Here is an 18,891-nt window from a genome sequence, read left to right on the forward strand (position 1 = left end):
GAAGCTGCCTCTCTAAAGCATTTTGGTGGCTTTGTAAGTTTGGGGGAAAGGGGCGGGGGTGTCAATCAAGAATTATATCCAGAATACCCCAAGTGTTACAACTTAACCGCACTTGCCGGCGTATGACTTTTTTGCCCTGAAAAACATGCCTCAAGTGGGGGAGTCGTCTTATATGGCGAGTATATAACAAACTCTATATTTTGAGTGGAAATGTTGGGGGCTCGTCTTATACGCCCAGTCGTCTTATACGCCGGCAAATACGGTAAATAGCAAAGAAAAATAGTTTAACACTAATATAATCATGTTAAAATTAAAACAAAAAATACTATTTTGTTCAAATGTGCCCTTGGAATATCAAGGCATTCCTAAGAAAAGGTAAGCAATTTAGGGACAGAAAGCATACCTGCAATTACCCATTCCTTCACTTCCTTTTCAGAAAATATCTGCTATGTAACCTTCTTTAACAGAAACCTATTTCTAAAAGAAACATGCACAAACATTTTAGTTTAGCGTGTACTCTGGCTAGTTTACCCCAATGTTTGTAATTCTTTCCTTACAAAGCTAAGAATGAAATGGGAAGTTATCCAATTTTCACCTTATTTCTTTTTTCTGAAATGAATCATTAAGATAGTGATACTTTTGATGAATTATCTCCCACAAGGGCCTGAAGAAAATAGATTCAATAGATATACTTAAAGGATCATTTGTCAATTTAGTATTGACTATTTGGGGTGCTCTAAGACAAGAAGAGAATTCATTTTTTTAATATAAGCTGTGAAGCCTGAAGCATCATCTTAAGCTATTTAAAAAGAAATCAATTTTCAGATGGGTAAAAAAGCCTAGAAAAGTCTTGATGAACCTGAGTAAACCTGGATCTCATTCTAACTATATGGCCAGGAAAATTTAGAATCTACTTTTCAAGAGACTTTGTAGGCGGAAAATGTTTGTTGCTACTATTTAGAATTTGTGGTTATAGCTGCTTAACTGAAGCCATAAATTACTGTCACTCAAAACATAATGTCTACTTGCACAAGAATATAAATTAATTATTACCTTTAACAAGAATAAAAAGAAAAGCGGTAGTGCAAATTAGATCTTTATGTTTATGTATGAGGGAGGAAAATATTGTATCTTGTGACCATGTATATATTGTCCCTATATTCGGATAACTTCACAAAACAGCCGTAACATTGTTCAGACTTTTTTCTTTTCAAATAATATTACAGCCTCTTTTAAATTATACCAGATGTGTACTTTGTGGCTGTGGAAAGGGAGATTTTCCACTGACAGGAAAATCTGCCCAATATAAATGTCTTGAGGAAAACTGTAGCAGAAGGAACACAAATAACTTAAATGCACTCATGGCTCATCTCATATGGTGGATATAAATGAAGTTGAGGACCTTCTGCATCCGGGTTCCTAAATACATTTAAAGAAGCAATGCTTGGGCCACTTCTGAAGTAATCAAATCTGAACCACAACATTAGTTATGTTAATTTGCTATTGCTGAGTTTTTGTGTTTTTTTACCTTGGCTGCTGGTTTGTGTGTTGTTTTTTTATGTGACTCTGAATCATGAATATGAGACAATAGCCATATAAATTGAATGAATAAACTAACTAACTAACTAAATAAACAGGCCTATGGCCAATATTTCCTTCTTTGGCAAGATACTTTAGTGGGTAGTGGTCATTCAAGGCCATTCTCTGTTGATAAAACTGATTTATTATTATTATTATTATTATTATTATTATTATTATTATTATTATTATTATTATTATTATTATTATTATTATTATTATTAAGATACGTCTCAGCACAATTTCAGGTTGGGATATGGGACAGAAACTGCCTTGGTCACGCTGTGAAAAGACCAAACATGACCCTGTTTGTCCATCTGGTTCTCCTAATGGCTTTCAATAAGATCAATCACAGTTTTCATCCTGGACAGGCTGTCAGGATGGGCACTGTATTACAGAGATTCCATTTCTATTTAGAAGATTGTTTCCAGAAACTGGTGCTAAAGTTTAAATTATTCTTTATGACAGTTATGTTATGGACTGGCCCAGGGCTCTGTTTATCCTCCATTCTTATACAAAATTACTGGGAGAAGTCAACCAACAATATGGATCGAGGTGCCATTAATATGCAGATTACACCTAGCTTTGCCTTTTCTTTCATCTAACACGATTGAGGCATTTAGTATTCTGAACTAGTGCCTGGACAGCAAATGGACTAGATGTCGGCCAATAAATTGAGACACAAATCCATGCAAGATGAAGCTACTATTTATGAGTGATGCATCTGTCCACTTGAGTCAAGCCTTGCCTGTCCTGGAGTGGTCCACACTCATCCTAAAGAAGCAGGTTTACAGTTTTTGGCAATGTTCCTAGATCCATCACTTGTAACAAGAGATCCAGATGGCCACAGTAACCTGAAGAGTCTTTTACTAGCTATGGTCAACTTACCAACTACAACCTTGCTAAGAAAGGGGCAGCTCCACAGGTTATTCACACCCTGGTAACTTTTTGGTTAGATTATTACATTGTGTTATAAGTGAGGCTGCCTTCAAAAGGGTCCAGAACTTCATTACTTCTAAAGAAAACAGTTTATAGCATAAGCTATTTCTTTACTATTTATACTATCTGCTCAAGCCATTCAAGCTTACTATTAATAAACTACAGCCCATACTGGATAATGATGCTGCACTTTCTCAGGGACTGAGTGCCAGCTCCATACTTGCATAGAGGCAATCACTCAACCTGAAGCTAGTTTTCACAAATAAAAAAGAAACAACATGCCAACATAGGAACCAGATCCTGCTACAAACCCAAACTCCTCATCTAATTCAAGAACATAATCACAGGCATCAATAGTACATACAGTACAAATGCTTTTCCTCAAAACAATCATCTGCAAGCAATGTCCTTCTGGATTCTACATAGGACAAAGGAAGCAAACTTTGCAAAAACAGCAATAACAATGGTCACAAGTTTAACATAGGGCTCAAAACTAGGAAGGAGAACGTTTCAAACTTCCACAATACTCCATTACAGATCTCAAAGTGACAAATTTGAAAAAAAAAAAAGAGAGAGACTTCAATAGCACAATTAAGCAAAGCATTGCTGCACTTACAAAGGTTTTGGACTATTTCAAAAGGTCTCAAGAAGCACAATGTTTTCTTATGGTGTTACAATTATTATAGATCCTATTTATAATCTGTCTCACATGTAATCTGCATATGGTCTTCCCCTAGCTTTCCCCCCAAGTCATCCCAATTTAAATTCTATGTCTATCATGCCACTCTATGCACCTGATGAAGTAAACAGCAGTTCACCAAAGCTTATTCTTTCCAATAAAATTTGTTAATTGGAAAAAGGTGCTATTAGACTCATCCTGGTTTTTTGTAAAATCTTCAAGGAATTCAGTTCTTGTTTTCACAATTCATTCCTCAAATATGGATTTCAGAAAAACTTTAAAAAGTATTTGAATTGGTAAAAATATTTTCCTAGGATATTGAAACTGCAAGCTGAGTTAAATTACATAAAGGAAGAAATTGTAGCACCAGGCTAGGAACTGGGAGACGGGGAGTTCTATTCCTGCCTTAAGCACAAAGCCAGGGGATGACTTTGGGCCAGTCAGTCTCTCAGCCCTAGGAAGCAGGCAACAGCACAGCAGTCCTGAAATCTTGCCAAAAAATAGCAGGACTTGTCCCAGCAAGTGCTGGGAGGAAAAAATGACTAAAAGTTGAATAAAAATATAATGGATTGTTTACTAAATAAAATACATTTTATATGTCACACTTCAAAAGGCATATTTAATTGCATTATTAATATAGGGTTATAATATTTATCATCTTATCAGAGTTTTCAAAAAGTTTTTCAAATGCCCTGCCGGCTCTCTCTTCTAGTGACAATTTTTTTTCTTTTGATACAGCACCAAATCCACTCAGAGGATCCCCCCTGTAATACAAAGGAAAGACTTATTTTATTCAATTGAAACAGTTCAGTTCCTTTATTATCCAAGAATATATCAGAGCTGAGAAGCTGAGATCAATAGGTAAATAATTTTCTGATTCACTGACTACTAGACTGTTGACATCAGAAACTAAATATGACATTCAAACTACTTCCATTAGCAACTAACTTTCATTTACCACAGATTCTAGTTAATCAAACATTTAAGTAGGACTCCAAGATCTTTCATATAATCCAGTCTGCAATCAATTGCATTCAATTTTTAATCCAGTTTTTAATGCAATGCAGTTTTCCATTCTTTTTATTTCTTCTATTCTTTCTATTTTTTCCAACTAAACATTACTAAACTTCTGTCTACTTGCCTATTATTGGCTTGCTTTGTGACTAAAACTTTCCCTAATCAAGATATTCAATCTGACTTATCCCAATCTATGACAGTTTTTGTCTTTTTAAAACTATCAGTAGAAAAGCATATATGTTCCAAGATCTATAGATGTTATCTCCCTGGCTTCTATTTTATTCTAAACTGAATACAGCAGCTTTTCCAAATCTGATGCTATATGGACCAACTCTCACATCCAAACTAGCATGGCCATTGCTAAAAACCCAAGGAATTAAATTTCATTTATTCTAAAGGTTATATTCATTAGTAGGAAAACTTGCCATGGCAACTGAAATTTTGATCACACTGAGTACTTTAAAAAAAACTTAACTCCTTCAAAATAATTGAGATAAAAATTTATATTAAATGGTGCTCTAAAAAATGCACTTATAGAATCTAGAGAATTGTGCTGTCCTGGACACATATATCGGCCTGCACCAGCAATCATATAAAAACCATGTAGGCCATAAAACAGTAGCAACAACAATAACAAAATCTTAAAAGAGGAGGTTACTGATATGTAAGCATCAGCGCTACATATAATTAAATAAAGTTTTAATTGCTAAAATATCAGTTTGAAGAAAATGGCATTGAACCCAAAAGATCTTCATCTATTCACAATCCACTTAACTAAGCACTTGTAAACAAATCTCTCAAAGGATAAACTTTTCCAAACACAAAGCAAACAAAAAGGTGGACTAGAGCCAGCCAGAAACATTCTGGAACTTGGCAGCTATATCCTGAAGCTTCAAACATGCCCTGTGGGTGGCCATGGGTGTTGGCTGCAAAGTTATGAATCTGTTTAATACTGCAATTATATAGACATTGTACATTAAATTACTTAGCAACTATATAGCAATTTAGGAAATACCTGCATAAGATTTTTCATTTTGAAATGTACTGGATGCAGTTTAGAAATATTTCTCAGAAGCAAATATTTAATTATTATGCTTCAAAATACTGAAGATTTATGGCCAAAATCTGTAAGTAGAAGGTATCCTGCTTGTTGACAGTAGCCCTATAAATATCTGCTAGTCAATGCATAGGTCATATCTTTTATAGAAACTGCATTTTAAACGAAGCAGGAAAAAAGAAAAAGTATCCCACTTGTCCCAAAGGTCCTTTTTTCAAGAGGCAACTGGACTTTCTAGTTTTTCTTCGACGATTTTTGCTTATCCAAGAAGCTTCTGAAGAAGCGAAACGTCTTCAAAGAAAAACCAGAAAGTCCAGTTGCTTCTTGAAAAAAGGACTTTTGGGACAACTATGATCTGGATGACTGAGAATCTCCATAGAAATTTAAGCTCTTTTAGTTATATCCTCTAAAATATTGGGATTGAAAGTCTGAGATACAGTGTATGTGCTGACTTCCTCACAATCAATGGCAAAGGAAGGGGAGAGCAGAATAATGAATGAGGAGTCATGAAGAAGCCAGAATTGCCTTTTCTTCAGTTTTAAAAAAGCTCTATTAGCATCTGAGGCAGAAGAATTGTGGGGACAAAACTGGAGATAAAAATATTATATAAATTGTTCTCAGCCTTTCTAGAGAAAAGATCAAAAAATACAATAAATGAATAAATAATACATTGACAAAATAAAGTAAAATAATATTTGGAGCAGGAACAGGATAGAAACGTAATAACACATGATACCAGGTTCAGGAATATAAAAGTGAATACAATATGTAGCCAGGACACAACTCAATATGCCTTTATTCAGAAGCAACAGCATATGCCAGCTACAATTCAGAACTTTCACATATCATTAATATCTGAAAATACTCAGTCACTGCAATTCCCATCAGCAAAGCAGAACTTGTTATTTGAGTCAGTAATTGCTCTAGCCATAGCCATTAGTTTCTTATAACTACTTCTTGGTTAATGACTACCTATTTTAGTAACCATTCAAATTTATGATGGCTCTGAAAAAGTAATCCTGAAACTTATGATGGTTGTAGCAATCCTGCCTCACTGTGTTGAGTTTTACAGCTGGCTTCCGACAGGCAAAGTCAACTGAGAAGCAGACAATAAATTTTAAGTCATGGTCACTATTCTATATAATGTAAAGTAATTCACTTAACAACTGCAATAGAACAGATGTCATAAGTCTGCCACGTAATGATTTGCTTAACAACCATCTTAGCAACAGAATTGCTGATTCCAACAATTGCAGTTAAGTGAGAACTACCTGTATAATACTTACCCATTTTGCCATAGCTCTTCTCTATTAGTCATAGCTAAAATGACTTTTACAATAATTTAATGCTGAAGAATATAGAGCTAAAATCTTAAATTTCTCTGAAAAGGGCAGAGACCAATTGCGTAAACAGTGCAATAGCTTTTATTCCTGATTATAATAGTGATATTAATTTTAACAAGACAAATATAGATATTTCAAAGATCAAAAAAGAAATTTAAAACAAAATCACATTGTATAGTTTTTTTTTATAACAGTCATGTTAAATTGAATAATGCAACTAATGCTAGCAATTAAAATGTATGCTAACTACAAGAAGGCATATTTTATATACCCAGCTGGACTGCGAAGGTAAGATTAAATGGAAACAACTTATATTGTGAAGAACCCTTCCAAGATTTTGGTTGCAATAGGGTAGAAGAAATAGAAAACTAACATAGCAAAATAGCCAATAGGGTTCTCTTAGTGAGGAAAATCATTACATTTACCTTAACATTTATGCATATTTGTTAGTCAGAAAAGAGTCAAGTCACTATATCCTTACATGTATTATTAAGCATTATATATTATGTTATGTAATCATATAATACATAGTATATATTCTGAATTTTTGTCAGACTGGATCACCCAAGAAGAACAATATAATCCAGCTTGACAAAATTTGTGTTTTTTTAAACAGAGTACTCCATTCCGTTGTTGCTTTATTATGTTAAGTATTTTAGGGACTTTTACTATTTTTTGTTTCTTAATTATATTGTGCTCTCCCTACAAATTGTACAATTTTCATATTTTATAAAAGAAGTGGAAATAGTGAATTCCAAATCCAAATCCTAGCAATCTACAGTCCTTCCCCCAATCTGTCATCAACAGATTTAATAATGTTTTCTAAAAATAAACAATGCAATATTTCTGAAGAAAACTGATGCAAGGAAATATATTAATATATCTGGTTACTTTACAATTTGCTTAAAGATTGCCTCATTTAGTGACTGCTTAGTTATGAAAATAATGAACTTTACGCTATAGAACATTGCACACCAGAACACTAGACACAAGTTCCCGAAAGCCATCACTCTGCTAAACAAATAATTCCCTCAACCCTGTTCAACTATTACAAAGTCTGCACTACTATTACTGTTAAATCTTGTCATCACTCCTTATCACCCATCCCCTCCCACTTGTGACTGTATGACTGTAACTTTGTCGCTTGTATACTTACAATTTATATTGTTTCCTAGTATTGATTGCTTATTGTAACCTATGACTATCATTAAGTGTCGTACCTTATGATTCTCGACTCCTGATGAATGTATCTTTTCTTTTATGTATACTGAGAGTATTTACACCAAGACAAATTCCTTGTGTGTCCAATCACACTTGGCCAATAAAAGTATTCTATTCTATTCTATTCTATTCTATTCTATTCTATTCTACAACCAAACCTTGCATTTACGACCTTTGCAGATCCGTAAAGCAAAGGAAAACTGAAGTAAGTTTGTAAGCAATCACGGTTTCACTTAGCCATCAATTTGTGAGCTATTTGAGAATCTGATAAAATAAGCACTATTTAATTAATAATCTCTTTTGAATTATTATCTTTTGATTATCAGAGACGATGAAAGTTTGTGCTGTTAGGCTAGAATAAGAAAGCTGTTCCTTTTTCTTTTTGCTATTTTTTCTTTTGCTACATGGTTGAATGATTTAAAAACTGTGTGCTGTTGGTATTACAAACTTGCTGCGTACCAGATGCTTTTGTTTATTAATTTTATGGAGCCACACAGAAAAGTCTAGCAACTACCATAATTATTTTGAGGCAGCTTAGTCTAAGGAGCTTCTGGGATAAAATAGCTTCAAGGAAGCAACAGCATCTCTTTCTTGCTTTAACTGACTGGATACATTGATTTAGATAGTAAGAGGATGTTTTAGGGCAGACTCTTATTAATACCGTATTTGCCGGCGTATAAGACGACTTTTTTGCCCTGAAAAACATGCCTCCAAGTGGGGGGTCGTCTTATACGCTGGGAGGACTCCGACTCCCACTTCGAGCTTGAGTTGCAGCCGGGAGGGAGGCTGGGGGAGCGGTGTGTGTGTGTGTGTGTGTGTGTGTGGCGGGTGTCACTCGTCACGCGCTGCGCAACCTTTCCCCTCTTCCTTCCTTAGCGGTGTGGGGAGGAGAGGATTCAAGATCCTCACGTGCGGCGTACTTTTCTTTTTCTTTTTTTCTTTTGCACGCAGGTTTTGCATGCGGGCGGCTGTAGGTTAAGGATGGGGAGCCCCGGGTGGGTTATCAGGTTTTACGGTGCTTCCAACATGTGCGAATGGTGGGAGAGCGGAGAAGAGAGCGAGCGAGCGCCCGCTGTGTGAAATCCTGCCGTCAAAGCAACACTGGGGGAGGCAGGGTATAAATTTACCAGGTTAATGTAGCAATGGTGATTAATGCCCAGAACATTGTTTGCGGGTATTGGGGTGTGTGTGTGTGTGTGTGGTGGTGGTGAGGAGAGGTTGTCCTTTGAATGCGGAAAAGTAGGTGTGACCTTGTGTAGGAAAATAAAGAGATCCTTTTAGCGTGTTTGGCTTCTTTGCCTCCCTCGTTCGCTTTGACGTGGAGATAATGGCCTTCGGGCGGGAGGGAAGAAAACGGTAGCTGGATCATTTCAAATTTCACTTACTCTCCTGCCTCACTTCAATATGTCTGAGCGACTCCAGATACTGGAAGACTTTTTGAATGAAAGTGTTACCTCCATTATTTTTTTTAAAGAGGGCCACTTGGGGAAAAAAAGATTCTAAGGAATTCCTTGTTTCTTGATTAAAGAGAAGGCATTGAATATACTGTTCCTTGGCAGCCTTTTCAGTGTCCGGGTTTTGGTGTGTGTGTGTGAGAGAGAGAGAGAGAGAGATCAGCTGTATTGAGAAGAGAACGTTTCCTGTGTTCTCATTTTATTTACAACATATTTTACGCTTAATGGTAAGCAATGAAAAATATTTTTAAAACTCATTTCTAAACTCCATAGCTATTTGCATATTCTTGGTTCAAAATTGGATTAGCTCATTTCAAAATTGTCCAAAGCAGAAAAGTGCGTCAAAAAAAAAAAAAGTGCAAAAGTGGAAGGTGTGTGGAAGAGGGGTAGTCTTATACGGCGAGTATATAACAAACTCTATATTTTGAGTGGAAATGTTGGGGGTCGCCTTATACGCCCAGTCGCCTTATACGCCGGCAAATACGGTACATCTGTTGTCTGAAAAATGCAGACATCCATATGAAAAGAGCAACAATGCAAAAGCCACTTTACTGTAAAGTATAATAATAAAATTATAGCAATGGAAATGACCAGATAGGTCATTTAGTCCAACCCATTGTTCAATGAAAAAATCCACTAGCATATCTGTAACAGATGATCATCCAGCCTTTGTCTGAAGACCTACTGTAAAAGAGAACTCACCATATCATGTGGCAGTCTGTTCCATTGACTGATAGCTTGTACAGTTGCAAAGTTCCTCCCAATGCCTAGTTGAGCTTACTTCCTTATAATTTTAATCCACTGGTTCTGGCACTGTCCTTTGAAAATGTGTCCACTCCCGCTTTTGTATATACACAGTGCTCAAGATATCTCCTTTTTTTTTCAATACCCCAAAATACCATTTAGCTTTTTTAACAGTTGCATCATTAGTTATGAAAAATATTAAGTAGTTTCCCATCAAAACATAATGGCGTAGAAACAACACAAGTTGTCAGGAGATGTGTTGAAAAATATAATACAAGATATCAACATGGAATGATGTAATTCAGGCATATGATGCAAATTAAGTGGCTCTTGAGCAAAGAAACATTGTTGGGTTTCCTTTAGTAAAAGGTTTTCTAACAACCAGTTTAAGGCACCCAGAAACTTGGGTCACACTTTTACATGAAAAGATTTAATACCAAATAAAGAGTTAGCATAAAAACTAAAAGAAAAAAGGGAGTAAATTAACAGAGCTTCTGGAAAAATGCAACGTAGTCCTCAGAATTACCTTGATTCAGGATATTTAGTTAGTGTGGCCAAGCTGCTGGTGTACATGTGCCCACCCACGTCAATATGAACCGGTGCATTGGATTTTGTGAGTTGTGCTGGTGTGGGGATGCCTTGATTGTTCAAAGGAGATGCAGGGGACCTAGTGATCAGAGGTCTTGACATATTGGGCCGACTGTCCTGTAAAAAGACACAAAGCACGTTAGGAATCTGAGCTATTTTAGAAAAGCTAACAGTAATATAACAGTAATAATAATAACAGTAATGAATGAAAAATAACAATAATTAAATACTAAACACTCACATTTAGGAGTGAATAAAACAAAAAGATACCATTAATTTTTATATTTAAATATAATTTTAAGAATAATTTAGTTTTAAAAGTTGAAATTTAGTGCACTACAATTATAACGTCCAATAGATATTATGGCGTTTAAACCTACATGATGGTAAGGCAGTATTTTCAGACTTTTGGCTAAAAACAAAAACTGATCAATGCGTTATTTCAGAGGCTGGTTAAGTCATTAAAGTATACTGATTTAACACCTCAGTTCAAAAATATAGTTTCCAGGAAAGGGGAGAGGAAGCCGTTTGTTGTGCCCCAAACCCTTCTATCTCCTAAGCAGTTAGAATAGGTAAATACAAACCCTTAGCTCTTCCATTCTGCAACTCTTCTCTTGAATTTCCAAGTCACATATCACGCAAAGAGGAGAGGAAACACCTGGACTAGCCAACTGTTCATGTACTGTAAAACATGGGGCACCGAAAGCCTTTGAGAAAGACATTTTCCATGTAAATATTAAACAAGTTGTGACAGATGCCCCTCTCTGCCCAAGTAAGCCACTATTCCCAGCTGCTTCCCCATGAAATCTCCAAAAAGGAGCACCACAAGCAAATGCAGATGAAACAAACACCTCAATCAAACTGGAAATGCAATGTCAGTAAAAAGCAAGCAGTAGACCTGTACACAGTTAGGGTGGGGCAGAGCAAAAGGAAGCATTCTGCTGAAACCAGCAAGGCAGACCAGTTTCAAAATTGTGGAATGTAAACAGATCTAAATCTGGTCACATTTGTAAGACAGCTTTACTAACTCTTAACATATATACTTAATGATGAACTTGGGATATGTTGACTGAGGATATCAGCTATACCCTAGAGTTTTCAGGAAAGAAAAGCACCATTTTACAGAAGGCATGCTGAAGTACAACATATTTTGTTCATGTTCCGATCCATTTAGTTTTACAAACCAATGTTAATAATTTAGTAACATTTAAGAGAAAAAAAATGAGTACTTCTTAAGTGATTTTGAGCATGTGACTGTGTAGTCATATATGTATCCATTCAAAAATAGATTTACTGCATTCACAGTTAATTTAATGGCAACTACTCCTGAAAGCAACTGTAGATTTGTATTCATTCAGAGATCAGGATGAAGACTATCTCAAAAGATTTATAGGCATTACAAAATAAGAATTATGAAACAGTACTTCTAGTTCTAAAAAGTGGAATATTTAAAGTAATTCAAAATCCTAAGATTTTTTTTTAAATGTCTCCCTCACAGCTGCAAATATTTCTTTTTGCTTAGAATTATGACGTATCACCTAAGTATATGATGTTGACCTGCATATTAGTTGGATCATTTCTGGTTAAAATAGGCAAATTCTTCTATTGAACAAGTAATTTACTATAACTGATCATATAATACGATACTGCAAATAAGTAAATACATAAATAGAAAAAATACTTAATTTGTAACATTTTATATCATGTTCTTTGAAAACAAAAATAGCAATTTTATTCCATAACTGAATGTATGTTTAATGATCCCAGATAAACAGCAATGTAACACTAAATCCAAATAATGAATTCCAAAGAGAGCAAACAAACAAATCTGTGTAAAGAAAAATATATTTTGTTATTTCTACTTATCCCTATTGACAAGAGTACTATGAATACAGGATCTGGAAATGCTGGAAAAGTCTACCTGGAAATAAACTAGTTTATTTATCAAGCAATCATTGGTGTGGGAAGACTGTAACCAGCATGTAAGATGTGATTATATGCTTAGTATTAGGAATGGAAGATGACACTGATAAAGTGTAAAGTTTGACAATATTACAAAGTAAAATTAAATATATTTGGAGGAATTGAGAGATGATTTCATACAAAATGATCACTAGAAAAGAAAAAAATTGTCCTATAGAATCAAAACATTATTTCCTTTATAAAACTTTTTTCTTCCAATAAACAGATCACAATTAAGCTTTGGATAACTACATCACAAAGTCTCCACTGTCATATTCCTCCATAACATATTTTCAATTTATCAGTAGAATATAAACCATGGTACAAATACCAGGGTTAAACTTATTCAGTTAGACAAAACTACCTAGTTGTAGTACATCCTTTTAATTAGTCATAAAATATATCATTATCATTTTTATAAACCTTTATAAGAACTTAAAGCAAATTGTCACATGACCTGATCAGATTTTATGACAATTTGTAGCACAGTCTTTAAGATAGTCATGTGGATAAGTGAATCATTTTTGGCACAGTTGTTAAGCAAATCACTGTTGTTAAGTGAATCACATGATTGTTAAGTGAATCTGGCTTCCCCCATTGACTTTGCCTGTCAAAACTCTGCTGAGGTTACAAATGGTGATCACAGTGCTGTGGATCTTCTGTAGGATCCCTCTGCAGTTGTGCTGTATGCTTCCACAAAACTCAATACTGTCCCCCATGCTATTTAATACTCCTACGAAACCACTGGGAAAAATCATTTAGAGGCTGAAGTGAAGTATCATTATTAAGGTGGTGACATATACTCTCTCAGATTACAGATTAACAGAGTTGGAAGGGACCTTATAGGTCAGGGATGTCAAACTCTTTTTACAGAAACTTTTAGAGAAGACAATGTTGAAAAAGCACTACGCAATCTAAAACCATCTCTATCTATTGGAATATGTGCCTACTTCTTAAAAAAGCTATCCACTGCCATAACCAAACCTCTAAGCATAATCTTTAAAAAATATTTCAGGACCAGCTCCTTGCCAAACCTATGGTCACTAGCCACGGTCATCCCCATCTTCAAAAAGGGAGACCCAGCCTAGTGGAAAATTACAGACCAATCTCCTTATGCTGCGTCACCTATAAAGTCATGGAATCAATTATTAACCAATCCATTATCCTCCACTTAGAGACAAACAACCTACTCTCTAGCAAACATTTTGGTTTCAGAAAAAAACTATCCTGTAATCTGCAATTCTTACACTGCAAAAACATATGGACTACACATCTTGATCAGGTCAAAGCAATTGACGCAATTTACATAGACTTCTGTAAAGCCTTTGATTCAGTGGTACACAACAAACTACTCCTAAAACTAAAATATTATGGTATCTCTGGACAACTGCATAACTGGATAGAAACATTCCTGTCAAACAGGCAACAAATGGTCAAAAATGGGAGCGTCCTATCAAATCCTGTACCTGTCAACAGCGGTGTCCCCCAAGACACCACTTGGGGGACCAACTCTCTTCATGCTCTACAAAAATGATCTCTGTGATCATACTAAGAGCAACTGAGTTCTTTTTGCTAATGATGTAAAGTTATTCAACACCACAGACAATACTGCTACCCTTCAAAAAGACCTTGACTATGTATCAGAATGGTCAAACAAATGGCAACTTCAAATCTCAACAAATAAATGCTCTGTCTTACATATTGGCAAAAAAAAATATCAGAAAATAAAATACAAGCTGAATAGTCAAGACCTTGTTGATGACCCAAACTTTGTCAAGGACGTTGGAGTACTCATCTCAAATTATCTAAGTACTAGAGCCCACTGTAACTACATAGCCAAAAAGGCATTAAGTGTTGTAAACCTATTCCTGCATAGCTTTTTCTCTGGTAATATCACTTTACTAACTAGAGCATACAAAACATTTGCTAGACCAATACTTGAATATAGCTCATCAGTCTGGAACCCGCATTACATATAGATATTAGCACAGTTGAGAAAGTCCAGAAATATTAGAGGAGCTCTCCACTCCTCTACTCATAGCAGAATACCTTATGCCACCAGACTTGAAATTTTAGACCTAGACAACCTAGAACTACGCCACCTTCGGTTCAATCTAAGTATAGTGCATAAAATTATATATTGCAATGTCCTACCTGCCAATGAATACTTCAGCTTCAACCACAACAATACAAGAGCACACAATAGAGATAAACTCAAGGTAAACCGCACCAAAGTTGATTGCAGGAAATACGACTTCAGCAACAGAGTGGTCAACGTCTGGAATACTCTACCTGACTGTGTTGTTTCTTCCCCAAACCCCAAAAACTTTAACCTTAGACTGTCTACTATTGACCTCACCCCTTTGCTAAGAGGTCTGTAGGGGGCATGCATAAGCGCACCAACGTGCCTACCGTCCCTGTCCTATTGGTTTTTTTTTTCTTATTCATATTCATTTCATGTATGTTTATACTTAGACCTGTTATCTAATAATAATTATTTATATAAAATAAATAAATAAAAGAAATAAAACTCACGACCCATGGGCCAAATATGTCACACACTGGCCCCAGCCCTGCCCAGTTTAGCAAAGGGGGGGAAAGTCCTGATACATCACGTAATGCCGCTGTGACGATGCGAGTTTGATACCCCTGTTGTAGATCATCTCGTCTCACTCCCTGTCCAAGCTGGAGATCCCATACCATTTCTGATAATTGGCAGTCCAATCTCTTCTTGAAAGACTCAAGTGATGAAGCTCCCGCAACTTCTGAAGGCAAGCTGTTCCATTGGTTGACTGTTCTCAGTCAGAAAATTTCTCCTTATTTCCAGGTTAAATCTCTCCTTGTTCAGTTTCCATCCATTATTCCTTGTCTGGCCTACACGCGCCTTAGAAAATAGCTTGACCCCTTCCTCCCTGTGGCAGCCCTTCAAATATTGGAAGACCGCTATCATGTCTCCCCTGATCCTTCTCCTTACTAGCCAAGCCCAGTTCCTGCAACCGTTCATTGTATGTTTTAGCCTCCAGTCCCCCAATCATCCTGGTTGCTCTTCTCTGTACTTTTTCTAGAGTCTCAACATCTTTTTTATAATGTGGTGACCAAAACTGAATGCAATACTCTAGGTATGGTCTTACTAAGGCTTTATAAAATGGTATTAGTACTTCATTTGATCTTGATTGTATCCCTGTTATGCAACTTAGGACTGCATTGGCTTTTTTTGGCTGCTGCTGCACACTGCTGGCTCATATTTATCTGGTTGTCCACTAAGACTCCAAGATCTCTCTCAGTTACTGCTATTAAGCCTGGTGTCACCCAGTCTATAAATGTATTTTTGGTTTTTCTTGCCTAAGTGTAGGACTTTACTTTTCTCTACATTGAATTTCATTCATTAGATAGAGCCCAGTGTTCAAGTGTGTCAAGATCGATCTTGATCCTAGGTTTTAGGGTGTTACCTATTCCTTCTAGCTTACTCTCATCTGCAAATTTGGTAAGTTCCCCTTCTATTCCCTCATCTAAGCTGTTTATGAAAATATTGAAGAGTACTGTGCCTAAGATAAAACCTTGTGGCACCCCACTGCTTACTTCCCTACATGTAGACTTAGATTCATTAAAGACTACTTGTTGAGTACAGTTTGTCAGCCAGTTGCAAATCCAACTGATGGTGATGCTATTTATCCCACTTTTTTTCTAGCTTACCAAGAAGTAGGTTGTGGTCTACTTTGTTGAATGCCTCGCTGAAGTTAAGTATATTATGTCCACAATATTTCACTGGTCTACAAATTTAGTCACTATGCTGAAGAATGAAATAAGGTGGTTTGGCATGATCTGTTTTTAACAAACCCGTGCTTGCTGCTAGTTATTACTTTACTTGTTTCTAGATGTTGGCAGATGTTTTTTTATTATCTGAGTGACAGGAAACTGCCAAGATTGGCTTAATGAGATTCAACACAGGAAGGCTGAATCCCTGCATTATGGATAAACATTTGGTTGAACAATATTCATATCCATAAACTGGCCAATCGTATTATTGAATAGATTGGCATTCCCTCTTCAGGACTAAGTATGGGGTTTGGGGGTGTTCTTGGATGTCAAATTATCATTCAATATAGAGAAAAGTAAAGTCCTACACTTAAGCAAGAAAAACCAAAAGTACACGTATAGACTGGGTGAAACCAGGCTCAATAGCAGTAACTGTGAGAGGGATCTTGGAGACTTAGTGGACAACCAGCTAAATATGAGCCAGCACTGTGCAGCCGCCGCCAAAAAAGCTAATGCAATCCTAAGTTGTATTAACAGAGGGATACAGTCAAGATCAAGGGAAGTACTAATACCACTCTATAAAGCCTTAGTAAGACCACACCTAGAGTACTGCATCCAGTTTTGGTCACCACATTATAAAAAAGATGTTGAGACTCTAGAAATAGTACAGAGAAGAGCAACCAGGATGATTGGGGGACTGGAGGCTAAAACATACAACGAACAGACCAGGGGAGACATGATAGCAGTCTTCCAATATTTGAGGAGCTGCCACAGGGAGGAAGGGGTCAAGCTATTTTCTAAAGCTCCTATAGGCCAGACAAGGAATAATGGATGGAAACTGAACAGAGATTTAACCTAGAAATGAGGAGAAACTTTCTGACAGTGGGAACAATCAACCAATGGAACAGCTTGTCCTCAGAAGTTGTGGGAGCACCCTCACTTGAGACTTTCAAGAAGAGATTGGACTGGCATTTGTCAGAAATGGTGTAGGGTCTCCTGCTTGGGTGGGGGGGTTGGACTAGATGACCCAGAAGGTCCCTTCCAACTCTGATTATCTGTAAATCTGTAAATTTAAGACCTCAGTGACGAAAAGCAGTTCTATACTTCTGCCTAGTATAGGTCTGTAGTGTATGAAGTAAGGTCAAATATCAAAGGGTTACTATCAAAACAAATTTAATAGAATTTAATTGTTATAATCATTTTTCTAATGATTAGTTATGCCTAAAAATGTTGCCTAACAGCATGACAAATTACTTTACCTGCATTAAGAAAAAAAAGTCTGAATTACTGCAAAGTGATGTAAAAATTCAGTAGTAAGAAGTCTATGGGAAAGCAGGAAAACGATGCAATAATCTTTTTTAATTTTGCAAGTTGATTTCTCTTTATAGTCATGCATGTGAAAAATGACTTAGCAAGTTTATTATTGTCCAGATCATGTAAATCAGCTTCCAATCAACAAATTCATACAATTCACACCAGTATTGGTTTCTAAAGATTAATATCACTGTGGTTTAAAAGTTGATTTAATAAGTCTTCCACTGAGAAAGAATGAAAAACCTATTATAAGGTCACCTAAAATTGATAAAGAGAGGTTATCATATAACACATTTGTGCAGCACTTTGGATTTGAAGACAAAAGATACTTCTGAGAGCACATTGGTCCTCTTTTCTCTGAGCAGCTAGGGTACAATCCTGGGGAAAAAACAGTCACAATTTGACACTTAAGTTTATTCTCCAACTTGGCTTAGTTCCAGATTTACTAAACTAATCAATATTTTGTTTAATAATTTACCTTAAAAATAACATAGATGAATCATGTTTTTATCTAAAGATATTAAGAAAAATTATTTTCGAGTAATACAAAAACCCATTTTTTCTGTAATATTGTCACTATTTTTTACTGTTTGTGTTCACTGTTTTCCTCCCTTTAACATGATTAATAATTTTAAAAGAAAATAAATTGTTTTCATTATTTAATTCAACCAATTAATGGCTACTTCTAATGTTTTAGTTACCTAAAATCTAAAATCAAATTATGTCACTGACAATTGGGGGAATATTTTTATTTTTTATATAAAAGCAAATCCAACAGGCATCAAGACAAGTTGGTATCACATTTTACTGACATAAACTAATTTTACTGCCACAATGCAGGAAAGAGTGTTTGAGCAGAGGTACTTGTATACTGTCTTGAACTGTATTTCCAAAATATTTTAGAGAAGATAAAATAGTCACGAAAATTAATTCCAGAATATTGCACAGCTCTCTAAGAAAAAGAGAGTGTTTTGGTTATTATCCTAGATCAAAAATAGTTAATCTTGAAAGAGAATCTGGGTGATCAAGCTAAAAGACTTTAACCCAAATACACTTTTCCAGGGCAAGTAAGTTCAGTCATAAAACATTTAGACAGCTAAGGAATGCTGATAAGCTGAGGAAAAAAATAAGGCGCTACCTCCCTAGAAATAATGTTCATGAAATACTGCCTCTTTGTTCTTTCAAAACCTCATTCTCTTTGTAGTGTTACTCCATTACCTCACAATTATATCTTAATTG

General features: G+C 35.8%; 1 protein-coding gene across 12 annotated transcripts in view; it reads right to left on the reverse strand.

The window, feature by feature from the left end:
• KCTD1 (potassium channel tetramerization domain containing 1) overlaps positions 1–18,891 on the reverse strand; it is a 109,299-nt gene that overhangs the window by 38,523 nt on the left and 51,885 nt on the right. For 5 of the 12 annotated variants that reach the window (XM_087961656.1, XM_087961652.1, XM_026670367.2 and 2 more), the window contains exon 2: positions 10,559–10,737. In XM_087961656.1, the coding sequence (XP_087817782.1) occupies positions 10,559–10,737 (179 nt within the window). Of the gene's footprint in view, positions 1–10,558; positions 10,738–11,204; positions 11,328–18,891 lie in introns of all 12 variants that reach the window. The other 7 variants (XM_087961651.1, XM_026670365.2, XM_026670364.2 and 4 more) reach the window with 2 other exon arrangements.

The sequence above is a fragment of the Notechis scutatus genome, chromosome 3 (genome assembly GCF_049901735.1).
Source record: "Notechis scutatus isolate UNSWTSFEM ecotype Mainland chromosome 3, rNotScu1.2, whole genome shotgun sequence".
In the NCBI taxonomy this organism is placed as follows: Eukaryota; Metazoa; Chordata; class Lepidosauria; order Squamata; family Elapidae; genus Notechis; species Notechis scutatus.